The sequence below is a fragment of the Cydia pomonella genome, chromosome 1 (genome assembly GCF_033807575.1).
Source record: "Cydia pomonella isolate Wapato2018A chromosome 1, ilCydPomo1, whole genome shotgun sequence".
Classification (NCBI taxonomy): Eukaryota; Metazoa; Arthropoda; class Insecta; order Lepidoptera; family Tortricidae; genus Cydia; species Cydia pomonella.
In genome coordinates this window covers 36279168-36294024 of record NC_084703.1, presented here as the reverse complement: position 1 = coordinate 36294024, position 14857 = coordinate 36279168, and the positions used below count along the sequence as shown (strand labels likewise).

Sequence of the window (14857 nt, the reverse complement as noted above, 5' to 3'; positions counted from 1 at the left end):
CACATCTCTCGCTTGCCCAGATGCGACTAAAGGCAACTTGTACAATAAGGTTATAATAATAAATAATGTTTTAGATCAATAATTAAATGACAAGATTAAAATGCAATGTCAGTTCATTATACCTTTTAGTGTCTGTGATAATGGTAAGATAGAATTCAAATAATATTGCTCGTCGTAATGATACTAATGATAAACACTGTGATAATGATTTTATAGGCTTATCGTAATTCCTCGCAGTACACGTGTAAGACGCATCGGAATTAATGTAATTTTATGATAACATAGACATGTATTAGGATGGATTGATAAGAGTGATAAGAGCAAAGAAAACGTAACAAATGCACACGAGATAATCTTTAATAGAAAAAAAAACCGACTTCTCAAAACAGTTTGAAATGCCATATAAATTATTAATTTCGTGTAGCTTCAAGACTTGGAAAAAACGTGTCTCTATGAGTTCCCGTAAATTTTAATTTCCGATTTTTTTCAGTCCATAACGTTTTTCATCATAATTTTTGTTAGTCATATTTTCAATAGACATAAAATTAACCAATATAAATTGAAGCTCCGATTTTCGCAGGTCATCATTATTGTTAATCATAATTCACTCATAATATTCAAAGTCCACATTGTATATCTTCTATCTATCTATATATATAAACGTGAAAGACCTGACTGACTGACTTAAATCAACGCACAGCCCAAACCGCTGGGACTAGAAAGTTCAAATTTGGCAAGTAGGTTCCTTATAAGGTTTAGGGCATGGTATAGTATCTCTAAAGATGAGTAATGTAATGTTGATAATAATACCATCTCTGGGTTGTGCTTGACGTCTATTCCTCAGCCGTGGTGCCCTGCTTACCCAAAAAGCGGTATCTCAATTGCAAATTTAATGCAAACATGTACCTTACATTTTAATCATAACGTTCCATATCCAGTTCTTTCGTTTTTGAGATACCGCCTTTTAGCATAAGGATGGCTGAGTGTGGCTAGATGTTCAAACTTAGTAAGTGGATGTATTCTATGAACCGCATTAAGATTTTCACACAAAAATAGAAAAAAAAAACAATAAATTTTGGGGGTTCCTCATACTTAGAACTAAAACTCAAAAAATCCTTTTTCATTAAACCCATAAGTGTGGGGTATCTATTATCTAATATCATTTTTTTCTTAACAGAATAGTTTGCGCGAGAGACACTTCCAAAGTGGTAAAATGTTGAACGAGATCTAGTAAGTAGTTTTATTTAATACGTCATAAATGGTACGGAACCCTTCATGGGCGAGTCCGACTCGCACTTGGCCGCTTCTTTTTTAATATGTAGTGCAAATACCGTGAAATGACAAACTGACGTATTTTGACGAACGAAAAAAAACAAATTGACGTTTGGTTTGACGGGAAATTTTAATATTATTTCTAAGTTGGATTTTAATATAAATTCCGGTTGAACATATTAGTGAACACATTTATGTTAAGATATTAATTGCCAATGTGGGTCTAAATCCGTAGTTCCACAAATAAGAAGTTAAATCAAAACTATTGAAGCTTTCCAAACCATCACCAAGTACTTACACTCATTTGGATTAAACTCAGTGGTACTGGCAAACTAATCAGGATCATAATCAGAAACATATGAGATTATGGTGGGAAAAATACATTTCGGGACCGAGAAGATGAAATGAAACAAGCTGCCTTTGATTATTATTTAAAACGTGAAGTCAGGAAATAGATAGTTGCTATATATTTACTGTTGAGACATAATTTTACAGTTTAAACAGAGTAGTGCGCTTAAGCGTCGCTATATTTGCATTTTTTCTTAGTTACTTGGAACATATGTATGTAAATCAGTACTTATAAATAATATATTGTACTTAAGCAACATCAGTTTTTATTACTCTAAGTCAAAAAACTGATTTATGCAGTTTTCTGTGCATACACAGATAAAAAACATATCTTAATTCAAAACGCAAAACTCTCTTGCGCACGGTTGCTTCAATAAAATAATAAATTGCTTAGTCCAATACATATGTCTTGAGTTAAAAACAACATAATTTTTTAAAGGAGAATAAATAGTTATTTGTACAACAAGAGAGCAAAGTTTGATATTTCTTCGAGTGCTTGTTTTGAGTCCCGTGCAAGCGAAAGATTCTATAATAGATTCACGAGCGTAGCGAGTATATTCACTCCGAATATATTCACTTTATCAAAAAATGTTTCTTGAAAACCCCTATTAGTTTTGAAAGACCTTTCCAACGATACCCCACACTCTAGGGTTGAAGCGAAAAATAAAATTCACCCCCACTTTACGTGTAGGGGAGGTACCCTAAAAAAAATTAAATTTTTAGATTTTATTGTACGACTTTGTCGGCTTTATTGATTTATATATCCATGCCAAATTTCAGCTTTCTAGCACTAACGACCACGGACCAAAGCCTCGGACAGACAGACAGACAGACATACGGACATGGCGAAACTATAAGGGTTCCGTTTTATGCCATTTGGCTACGGAACCCTAAAAAGAGGCACCAAAACTTTGGTTTGAGACTTTTAAGTTTTTATACAAGAGACATTAATTCTTGGTTTGATGTTTTCAACCTACAGTCAAGAGCCAAAGCTATTTAAAAGAAGAAGCGCCAAAATTTTCCTTTGAAACTTTAAAGTTTTTAGACAACAGCGATAAATTCTTGGTTTGATGTTTTCAACCTACAGTCAAGAGCCAAAGCTATTTCAAAGAAGCACCAAAATTTTGCTTTGAGACTGAAGTTTTTACGCAAGAGCGATTAATTCTTGGTTTGATGTTGTCAATATACAGTCAAGAGCCAAAGCTATTTTAAATCACCAAAACTTTGGTTTGAGACTTTTACATAAAATAGTATCAATATATTTGACGAAGAGGACAAAAGCGCTGGTGGCCTAGCGGTAAGAGCGTATAACTTGCAATCCGGAGGTCGCGGGTTCAAACCCCGGCTCGTACCAATGAGTTTACACTATCTAAATGCAAATGTTTCGCTTCTAGATAAGACCAGATCCAGGTCCCGATCTCGGTTCAGGTCCGGAACCGGGTCCGGGTCGAGGTCGAGGCCCAGGTCCAAATACAGCTCCGGGTCCGGGTCCAAGTCCAGGTCCGTTCAGATCCGTTCTGATCATAATCACTTCCACTTCGTCAAATGCCACTGTTTACAATGAAAATCCTCGATTTTCCGATGAAAACACAAAAGTCATACGTATGCCGTTACGATTTGAGGAGTTCCCTCGATTCCTCATGGATCCCATCATCAGAACTCGAGCTTGACAAAAATGTGGATTAAAAACTTAACTTGCTTAACTGTTGTGTGTATTGTGGCAAGCGAATAAATGGTTTATCTATCTATCTATCTTAAAACACAACGAACAGGACAAGTCCCCAACCATGAGCTTTGCGTCGTTGAAGAGTTCCGTTCTGATCACCATAAGCAGTTCTACTTCATCAATTGTAACTTTTTTTAATGTAAATGTTTGATTTGATGATAAAAACACAAAAATCCCTGTATGTATGCCTTTAAGACTTGAGGACTTTGAGGAGTGCCCTCAATTTCTCATGGATCCCATCATCAGAACTAGGTTTTGAAAAAAAACGGGATTAATCTGTATATATATGTATATAAATATACATTCAATCCATAATTTTCAAAATCGGTCGAGATTCGAGGGAAATATGGAGTAACAAACATAAAAAAACAGTCCAAATGAGAACCTTCTTTTGGAATCTTGAAATCGGAATCATTAATCTTAAATATTACAAGTGCTAATTCAAGTGGTGATATAATAAGGGCTAGGAGGGCAATGTAGAAACCATAGGTATATTTAAGAAGACAAAATTATTAAAACACGATCCTTCATAGATAAACCAGCCTCCGCCATCGACTTCGTCTGCGTACAAGTCCTAACAAAAATTCTACCTAATCCTAAAAAAAAATCTTACTTAGTGTTCAACAAAATTTGAAGAATAATGTTTCTAATTTTAAAGTACTCAATTCTACAAAATTTGAAGAATAATGTTTCTAATTTTAAAGTACACATCTCTACAAAAGTTGAAGAATAATGTTTCTAATTTTAAAGTACACATCTCTACAAAAGTTGAAGAATAATGTTTCTAATTTTAAAGTACACATCTCTACAAAAGTTGAAGAATAATGTTTCTAATTTCAAACTACGCGTACTTATAAAATTTTACGCTGTGCGTTATTTGTCATACAGGTAAATCAAGACTTATTTTAGTAACTATTTAGGGGGCGTCCATTAATCGCGTCATACGTTTTTGGCTTGTTTTAGACCCCCCCCCCCATCCAATATGACGTGTATTTTTTTCGATAACTAAAGAACAGTTTTCTAACAAATAAACCTAAGTACACGTGTTTTGACAGTTTGGTTAATTGAAGGGCGGAAAACTATTATTTTTATTTTATTGACTATAATACAGTATAGCACAGATGAAAAAAAAATACACGTGATACGTGTCCATACCCCCCCGTGCCCTGTGGTGATCATTGGTGATTTTTTGCTGACCCCCTCCCCCCCCCTATACAATATGACGCGATTAATGGACGCCCCCTTATTAATCTGTGCTTATTTCTAGAGCTGACCCAAACAGATGAAGCGCGGTGCTCTAGTGGGGCGTAGTGAGACGGCAAGGTGGGATTTGACTTTGATATACACAAATCACGACACGGTAAAAAAGGACGGCCATATATGATGCAATTAAATATAAATAAATTTCACGTTTTAAACCTTTATAACATTGATTACTGAAGGAAAATAGTATTTTATATTAGGTATAATTCAACGCTGACAAAACTTATAGACAGATATAAATATGCTGGCATCGCCGCATTAAATTAAAGGGACTCCCAAGGCCGTCCATCATTTAAAATTAATACTCAAGCCAGCAAATGCCTCCATTCCCCGCCTCAATGATAATTTACTATTATCGAACGAAAAGAAACAGGCTGTATAACTACCTACTCGTACTCATATAAATTTTAACAAAGGAAAGATCATGTCCATGATCGTGCACATGTTCAAAAACAACTATGTAGTTATTCTGTTCAACGGCAAATAGAGAGTGAGCCGAATCACACATTTATCAGCATTTAAGATTTCATTTACAAACTATGTACCTAAATTGATTTAAAAGTTTTAAAAAACATGTATGCGCATGTATTTATTTGGTACATCTGGAAATAAATTAGAATAGAATAGAGTAAAATTACATAGAAATAATTTATTTGTAAGCACGAAGAGAAAATTATATAAATATCAAATAAATTATATACGGATAACGTGCTACAAAATGTCTCATTTCAGCATAACGGTCATCCTCCGATGATACTGTGGGAACATACAATACATCGATTGGCGTCGTGTGCATCGATTACACAAACATTGTTCTAATAATTGATCGATCGACTGACAACTCCGTGTTAAACAGAGAAACAGTAACAGTTGCTCTGACCAGTTGTAGACCAGTTTTCTGTTTGCCACTGCAAAGGGCAGTTTTGTCCTGAGAAGAAAAGTCTACGACAGGTAACTAAAATAACTAACAAAAAAGAAATACATACACATAAATAAATAGTTATATGATTATTCATCAATACATACGAGGGTACCTACATCATTTATAAGTAATAATTGTCTTCGTTCCCCAGCAACTAGACCTTTGGTTTGCATGTGTTATGATATGGAATCGAGTCTTTACCGTGTTGCAAATGTACATTCTGCATTGTAAACTGATAACCTCTTTCCTCCTTTGTTTTAACTTCTCGGGACACAAACAGTCATAATGATATATTCTAAGAAATCTTGATTGTATTGTTTTGTTGTTCAAATATTACTTGTACAACTGAGAAAGCATTGTTGTTTAATGAACATCAAATCATAGCTTCTTTTTAGGGTTCCTATGTCAAAGCCATTTATCTCAAAAGCTATATCGTATATTTGTATGGTATATTGTGAGCCGCTACTAAGTTTAGAAGTTAAAATTAAAAAAAATATATTATTAAAATAAGGTTATAGTTTAAAAAGTTTTTTGTTGAAATAAATACTTATCAAAATAATCTCTTCGAAAGTGTATGTGTGTGTCCCTCTAACTTTTGAATCGGGCATTGAAGAATTATGGAAAAGAAATAGAAAAGATAGCTTAATAAATACTTTCCAAGAAAATTTTATTGAACACCATCGGTTGACCCAATAATCAGTAATATTCCAAAAGGAAGTAAGTGCCGGGAAGATACGCCCTTTTGCTGGAATGGCTTTTTGTATGGTTTATCATTTGAAGGTCCATTATGGGTGGCCCGCCCTGACACGCACTCTGCCGATTGAAGGCCAGAGAACACCGGCTGCGTGTGCGTAGACGTGCACGTGCGCTGAGATGTTGGGCCCTGCACGCACACGTCACGCAAGCGGTGTTCTGTCTCTTATAACGAGCTGTATACTGACAAGCCATAACTTTGTTAGTAGAAAATGACGCAAATTTCAAAATTTGTATGGGTGAACGATCCTACGCTACTACATTTTGCAAAATGGAGCCTTTTTCTACTGACTGATTTTCATTTCCATTTATTTCAAAAAATACTTATACAAAAGCTTCGCCAAACTAAAAACAGTTTGTTGGCGAATAGTGCGTTCTCAATTATTATTATAAGTACTTTGTGCCTTATATTAAGTACCTACAGAGTAAGAACTGCATACATACTTCAGTTAAGTTTAAACTATATATATATGTTTCGATTTCGGTGTTCGTGGCGCTGAGGTAGTGTAGCGGTGACTGACCTGTCTGTAGCACGCGCGGGCGAGGCCGATGCGTGCGCGCTGTCCGCCGCTCAGGCTGATGCCGCGCTCCCCCACCATCGTCGAGTCGCCGAGCGGCAGCAGCTCGAAGTCGCGGACCAGAGCGCAAGCTGTAACCACCTATGCAGAAAACACTTTAGTAAGCAACATTACGAAACCGGTTTTTGGTCACAATTAAATTATTTAAATCAACTATTTCACACGTCACACTACTATACATAAAATTATAAACTGAACTGAACTTTTCTTTAGTATACGAAATTTATTTCAGTTTTAATTACGGAACAAGTACGTAAGTTAATTACGTATGACTTGCAGGTACTTGACTGGTTGTTACATCGCTACTGCTCCTTAATACGAATACGGTAGTGAGTTTGATAACGTGCTAAATGTACAACTAAATAAAATTTAAATAATTATTTTATTTCTTTGATAAGACATCGACGTAAAAATTAAGACATAAGTAGGTAAAATGTTAGCTATGATTACAATTTGAGAGTTTATAATATAATACAATTGTTGAAATTTATATTGCTACGCCCAATCCAAACAGTTGCGATTACGTCTAAATCAAACCAAGTAAACTATTGTAACTACCAACGTATTGAAAGTCCTGTCTTCTCTAGCCTAGTCGGTAATGACCTTGCTTAAGAAGGGTAAGAAGCACGAATACCGGTAAGGTCATTATTGTTTATCATAGATATTTATGTTTCTGAGTTATCTATGCGTTTAAGTATCTATTATATGTATCGTCGTATAGTAGGTACTCACAACACAAGCCTTATTGAGTGATGATATACTGTGGGACTGGATCGATTTGTGTAGGTCCCATAATATTTATTTATAAATACATGGTAGTGCGTACCTCACATTCTTTAAATGCAAGGCACGTTACTGCCTGGCATACTGCTTGTAAAAGTACTAATAAAAATAATGCACCATAAACAAGAACGAGCACCTATATTTATGGTCTTTTCATTTGCTAAAGATTTGTACATGTATTTTTTTACTGCTAAGTAAACGTAACTAGCACTTAACCATAATAATCACATAATAATCGGACTGGCAGATCCACAGTGACATGTAACGAAAAATATGACGCGTTACGAATGAGCATATGTAGGAGTAGTAGGTAAATAGTGTAAATACTACTAAGCTCCAGTTTTGATCATTGGTTAGCAGTTGGCATACTTCAGATGTAAGTAGCTAGTACCTATTGTTCCTTGTAAGAGCAACCACTTTAACATTTAATAATGCGTTGTAAGGTTTACGTAAGCCGTATTTATTTACTATACAATTATACTGCTAGTGCTAGTTTAATTACTTATATATCTACCGTTTGCCAGCAACGAACTGGCTGGTTTGTAGACCTATATAGATCGTGTCATTCACGACGATGCTTTGACTTGTATTGTCATGTTACTAAAGGTTAGATTTGACAAATCTGCGCGTCATCGTGATAATCGGCGGTAAAGTGCTCCATCACTTAATTGCTATCGTAACATCATAAGAAATGTCAAAAACCCTAACGCTTGATTTTCATACTATTGAGGGTAAAGGTTAGTGTGGAAGTAAAAAGATAGCGAGCATTATTAAATACCCCACACAGTCGCGATCGGATAAGCTTATCAAGATCGGTAGGTATAGTCGTGTTTTGACACTGTCTCATGATACGCGGTTATGATCTGATACGTGGTACGCCGCGATCCTTCTCGAGTCGGTTTTTCCCGATCATCAAAGGGAATACGGGCACGCTCTTGACAAGTTTGTATGTAAATAAACTACTTGAATACGTGCACCGATCTGAGAACTGATCAGATCAGTGCAGTGCTGTCGTAGCAACAGTTCGTTATGTTTATATATTGTATTGTGCTATATGATATGACTTATATGTAATATGGATACAAACAGTACTAAGATTAATCGATGCCTATAATGCCAATAAATATTATGGAACCCCTTCCAATACAACTACTATAATCGTTCCAGTGGGACCATTTTTTATTATCCTTGTTATTATTAAAAAACAAGGACACCAATTGCGGACCGATCTCGGCTCCCGACTTTTTTGAACAGCACGCAGCTTTGGGGGGCGAGCCAACATACTCGTACCTTGTATGGAAGAGTGGTTGAAAGACATTACCGTTTCGTTCGCTACGGCGTAAACGATTGGCAACTTGGCTAGGCCCTCTTTACAGAAAATGATACGGTGTTACATTACGATGCTAGTGATACCCAAGTAAGCGTTCATACTTAATGATACGGCATTACGATACGATACGCTGATACGCTACGGTTATTATGGACGCATTTTTTTACAACACGATGCTAGTGATACGGTATGCCCAAAGTGAGCGTTTATACTTAGGAGACGAGCTAGATACGATACGCATCAGCATAATTATACAAGTTTGGACCTAGCTTTAGACTCGCAATAATACTTGCAGATTGATCTACAGGTTCGATCTAATATGTGCATACAAAGTAGGCAACAGATACGCGCTTACTTTCTTATAGCGAATGCGGTCGTATGGCAGGCCGAAGAGTATGTTCTGCCGGACGGTGGCCACGAACAGCCACGGCTCCTGGCTGGCGTAGGAGAGGCGCGCACCGCCCAGCGACACCGTGCCCTTGGACGGTAGCAGCTCGCCCAGGATCACTTGCAGGAGAGACGACTGAAGAAAATAATCGGTTAATAAGAGGGCACGTCTGACCGCTAGTAAAGATAATAGTAGTGCGGAAAGTAGGAAATCCGCAACAAATGGCAATAAATTAAAACATGACCGAAGGGAGTAGATTGTATCGTAAACAGAGATGGGCAGTAATCGATAAATTTTTTAATCGACTAATTAAGCGATAAAAAAAGTGAATCGTCAAAATTAATCGTCGATTAATATAATCGCGATTAATTTAGTCGCCCTTACATACGATTGCAATTGAATGAATCGGAATATTAATCGATTGAATTTCACGATTAACTCCCGATTGAAAGTTAACAGGTGAACGACATATGAGTATGAAAGAGTAACTACCTTTTGCCCGCGACTTCACCTGCGTGGAAATAGTAATTTGGGTTATTGCCTGAATTTGGGTAGGTGCCGACTATCGGTAGATGTCGACTATAGGTAGGTGTCGCGTATCGGTAGGTGCCGACTATTAGCAAGATTGTTGGTAAGTGTCGAGTATTGGTTAGTACCAATTATTCTTAGGTGCCGACTATTGGTAGGTGTCGACTATTGGTAGGAGCCGACCATTGGTAGGTGCCGACTATTGGTAGTTGTCGACTATTGGTAGATGCTGACTATTGGTAGGTATCGGCTATTGGTACGTGCCAATTAGTGGTATTATATTAGTATGGATTCATCAATTATATTAGTATGGACACATTCAAATTTTAGTATTTATTGACGACAATGAGACCAACTCTAAAACATACCTTTTATAACTTTGGTTAAGAATTGCGACCCGTCTAGAAGAACATCCTACATCCACAGACCTTCGCCCTTCGCTAACGATTCGATCAACAATAAACGATTCCGATTAATTTAGATCCTCCTTCTTTTTTGAAGTCGGCTATAAAGATTAAATTTGGTTCTAAAATTAATCGAGAAAATTAATCGATTGAAAAAGTGAATCGCTGGTATTTAATCAGCGATTAATTTATTTGCGACTAATGTTAATCGCAACTCTTCGACTAAAACTAATTAATCGTCACTTTTAATCGTCGCTCGCGATTACATTTTGCCCATCTCTGATCGTAAAAAACTATTTTCAAATCTGAATGTTTTATTACTCGTAGTATATATTATTTATTATTATTATTTTGAGCATATACATCAGAAATATAATAATCACATATATATACGCCCTAGTTATAGTTTGCAATGTACTAAGTTATAATATAACCACAGCTTTCACCATTAAAAGTTCTATACCAAAATCTGGATAGTACTTATCAGTGCGTTACTTGCAAGTTGTAATATATCGTTTTCGCTGAGGGAGACCTTTCACAGCGTGTCGTGGCGATGGAGTCCGGCTGCTCTCTGGCCTGGCTCAGACCTAACCTGTATGCTTCCTCTTCATATGTTCGTGTACATAAGTGTTACCTTCCCAGCACCGACCAGCCCCGCGATGCCCACGAACTCGCCGGGCTGCGCGGTGAAGGACAGCTTGCGTAGCGTGTCGACGATGGGGTCCGGCTGCCAGCTGGCGCACACGCCCGCCACCACCAGACCCGTGTGCCTCGCTTTCTCCTTTTCCGTTCCGTTACTGATCACCACTGTCGCTTCCTTCGCGTTCATCTTCGCTTTGATAGCCTTCGTTGACTCCAGCTCTTCTAACATTAAGAATTCCTGCACAAACAAACCGTTACTAATCAATAATTACACATTAATAAGTTTCACATAAACTGAACCGATAAAATTATAACATACAAGAAATAAGTGTATCGAAGTAATCAAAGTGCCATGAAATTAAATTAGCAGATATATAATAAAATCCCTATTTCGCTAAAGTCTGTTCTTCAGGTATTCGACATCAAATATATATTATCTAAATAAGGAAATCCATAACACGCAAACATTCCATGATTGAAATATTTACATATCACGGCTACATTCATTTGACTTTTTTCGTCGCTATGATATGTAAATATTTTACTAGATGTCTCACGAAAGTTTAATGTCTATTCCATGATTGGTTAATCATGTTACAACCTATACCACCCAACCAAACCCAGATGCATCTATAGTAGATTATTAACCAAGGGGTGAAAGGAACTCATTTCAGTCGAGATAGTTTGGTGGTGGTGGGCAATGAGTGCCTTTCACCCGAGTTAAAAATTCTACTTTTCATTTTCAATACAAGGCAACTAAAATACAACATTACTAAGTATACACTTTTATAGTATTTCTGGAGTTTAATATCAGAATGGAAGTACAAATCCATTTTAAAACCAAGTTTTAATAACTTGTCGTAAAAAAAGCGGCCAAGTGCGAGTCGGACTCGCCCATGAAGGGTTCCGTACCATTTATGACGTATTAAAAAAAAACTACTTACTAGATCTCGTTCAAACCAATTTTCGGTGGAAGTTTGCATGGTAATGTATATCATATATTTTTTTTAGATTTTTCATTCTGTTATTTTAGAAGTTACAGGGGGGGGGGACACATTTTTTCACTTTGGAAGTGTCTCTCGCGCAAACTATTCAGGTTAGAAAAAAATTATATTAGGAACCTAAATATCATTTTTGAAGACCTATTCATAGATACCCCACACGTATGGGTTTCATGAAAAAAATTTTTTTTCATTTTATGACGTATTAAAAAAAAAACTACTTACTAGATCTCATTCAAACCAATTTTCGGTGGAAGTTTGCATGGCAATATTATATCATATATTTTTTTTAGATTTTTCATTCTGTTATTTTAGAAGTTACGGGGGGGGGGGGGACATACATTTTACCACTTTGGAAGTGTCTCTCGCGCAAACTATTCAGTTTAGAAAAAAATGATATTAGAAATCTCAATATCATTTTTAAAGACCTATTCATAGATACCCCACACGTATGGGTTTGATGAAAAAATTGTAATGCGGTTCATAGAATACATCTACTTACCAAGTTTGAACAGTATAGCTCTTATAGTTTCGGAAAAAAGTGGCGGTGACATAATCGGACAGACAGACGGACATGACGAATCTATAAGGGTTCCGTTTTTTGCCATTTGGCTACGGAACCCTAAAAACGTACATACTCGGAAAGTAAAATGCCCTAGTGTAGAACAGTATCCTGTACATTTCATAGAACAACAATGACCCACTTTCAGAGCATGAGAAATGAAAAAGGTAACTTGTAAATCTCACTAGCTAAACTAGCTTGCCGAATAACCTGTTTTGTGAGTCTTAACTCTGTTAAATACCTAAAAGAACAGACTGATTAATTATTATATTAAAATTGCCTACACCTACGAATTACCTCAAGTCGTCTCACAGACACCTTGGCCTCCGCAAGAAAGGCCAGGGCCATAGGGAAAAAAATGTTAGCGGCAAGCTGCAGGAGGTTGAAGTACTGCACCAGGGAGAAGGTGATCTCGGCCCGGATCTGGCCGCCCATAAGCACGAACGTGACCACCGCCGCGAACAGGATGAACCGCTCCGTGAACACGGACAGCGCCGTCGAGAAACCCTTGATCATCGATGTCCTCATTATAAAGTTCACCTCCATCCTGTATCAAGGCGACACTCATTCATGAACCAAGTAGTACAGTCGCCATCAGATACATCGGAGCGGCCAATATGTTCAGAAACATCTCAACAAAACCACTATTATCAAAAAGAGTCCAGTAAGTTCGTGCTCTTCTCTCACTCGTTACTGAGCGTAAGCGTGAGCGAGACGGATGTGCGTGCCCGCGAGGGCGGATATCATTTTTTTGAATTTAAACATTTTCTATAGGTAGATATTGTCTAATGTGGGCGATGTAATGCACGTATGTTGGTTTTTCGAGGATAATTCTCTATCGTAATGTACAATTTGATCTATTTCAAATGATACCCCACTTGACCTAGTCACTAGACTAGACTTTAAAATGTTGCCCCCTCTTCGTATTGGGCATTTCACATGATTAATAAAAAAAAACTTTCAATGTGTCTGGGTTAACGTTGTTCATAAGCAGACATAAAAAAGAAGGCATGTAGACAAAAAAAACATTAGTACGCTAAAATAGGATCCCCACTCGGCATAATGCCGCGGCAATCGGAGACGCTGGTTTGCTGTGGATTTGAAATTTGGAATATTTATGAACAGACATAGGAATCCGTGGGGCAAAATTGTTTGACAAGTAGGGAGTTCCTGTATCGATAAACTTAACTACATATGCTAGTTCTATATACAATGAACCGTATATATTTATGTCTACATGCCTTCTTTTTTATGTACTATGTTTTGGCGTTTAAAGAAAAATCGATAGCTTAAGTGGTTCTCGAGTTATTTAGCGATGGGACAGACAGACGGACGGACAGTCGCACCATAAGGGTTCCTTTTGTATCTTTTTGATACGGAACTCTAAAAAAGGAATCGACAAGTTTTCTCAAATATGATATTGCCCATTTTTAGAAGCAATAATGGTCGTATTTTTAGTTTTTTTGTAAAATTTGTTACACATTTGTAAAGTGCATTTTAGATCATGTTCTTTATTTTTTTCTACCGAGCGAAAGTCAAAAACTCAGGATTCGAATCGATAGAGACCTCCACAAGGCCTCAAGATTGCTAATAAAAATTTCAGAATCTACTGCACCTTAAAGTAAATGTTCAGATATATTTGAGTACCTTGGCCGCTCCGCTATATCTGATGGCGACTGTACATATGTGAGTAATAAATAATTTAATTTAAAATATTGTCATAACTTATTTGTTTTATACTATGAACAAATATTTTCCTTTTATGTGCACCATCTGTTATTTGTATCAACTATACATATTTGCATAAAGATTAAACAATACAATTACCTCGTCTTTTCTTTGCTGTTTAATTATGTACGAAGTATTAAATGTATTATTGGTATAACATGATTGCGTGAAGAGATGTCCCAGCTGCAAGCAAAATGAACTCATACCAGACCCGTACCTAATCAAACGAGCAACCGAAGCGAAGTTCTTACATTCTACTTGAAAAACATCTGTCAGCTACAGACACGACCGAGCAATAGGGAATAAATTACCTACATACATTTGTGTACCTACTCGTCGTAAGTACATTGACCGCGGCCGGCAAATCGTCCCACTTTGTCACTTGCCATAAGGACGCCTTGTCAGGTTATTCGTATATAGATACAAGCAAACCTCGGATTTATGGCAAGCCACAAAGTGGGACGTTTTGCCGGCCGCGGTCACATATATTCATATTAAGTATTGTAATAGTTACCAACTGGCAACTTGTAAGCAATCGGCTTCTCTCATTTTATCTTCCAGTATAAAGGCGGTATCGTTAAATTGAACGACAACTTGAGACTGGTGTATTGTACTAGATAGATTGTTAT

The 14857-nt window shown here is 36.8% G+C and overlaps 1 protein-coding gene across 1 annotated transcript in view; it reads right to left on the bottom strand.

Moving 5' to 3' along the window:
- LOC133521600 (ATP-binding cassette subfamily C member 4-like) overlaps positions 1-14857 on the bottom strand; it is a 76410-nt gene that overhangs the window by 28094 nt on the left and 33459 nt on the right. Inside the window, exons 6-9 of the mRNA XM_061856646.1 lie at positions 12798-13047; positions 10930-11175; positions 9331-9498; positions 6806-6943 (exon numbers count right to left, since the gene is read on the bottom strand). Of these exons, the coding sequence (XP_061712630.1) occupies positions 6806-6943; positions 9331-9498; positions 10930-11175; positions 12798-13047 (802 nt within the window). The remainder of the gene's footprint in view (positions 1-6805; positions 6944-9330; positions 9499-10929; positions 11176-12797; positions 13048-14857) is intronic.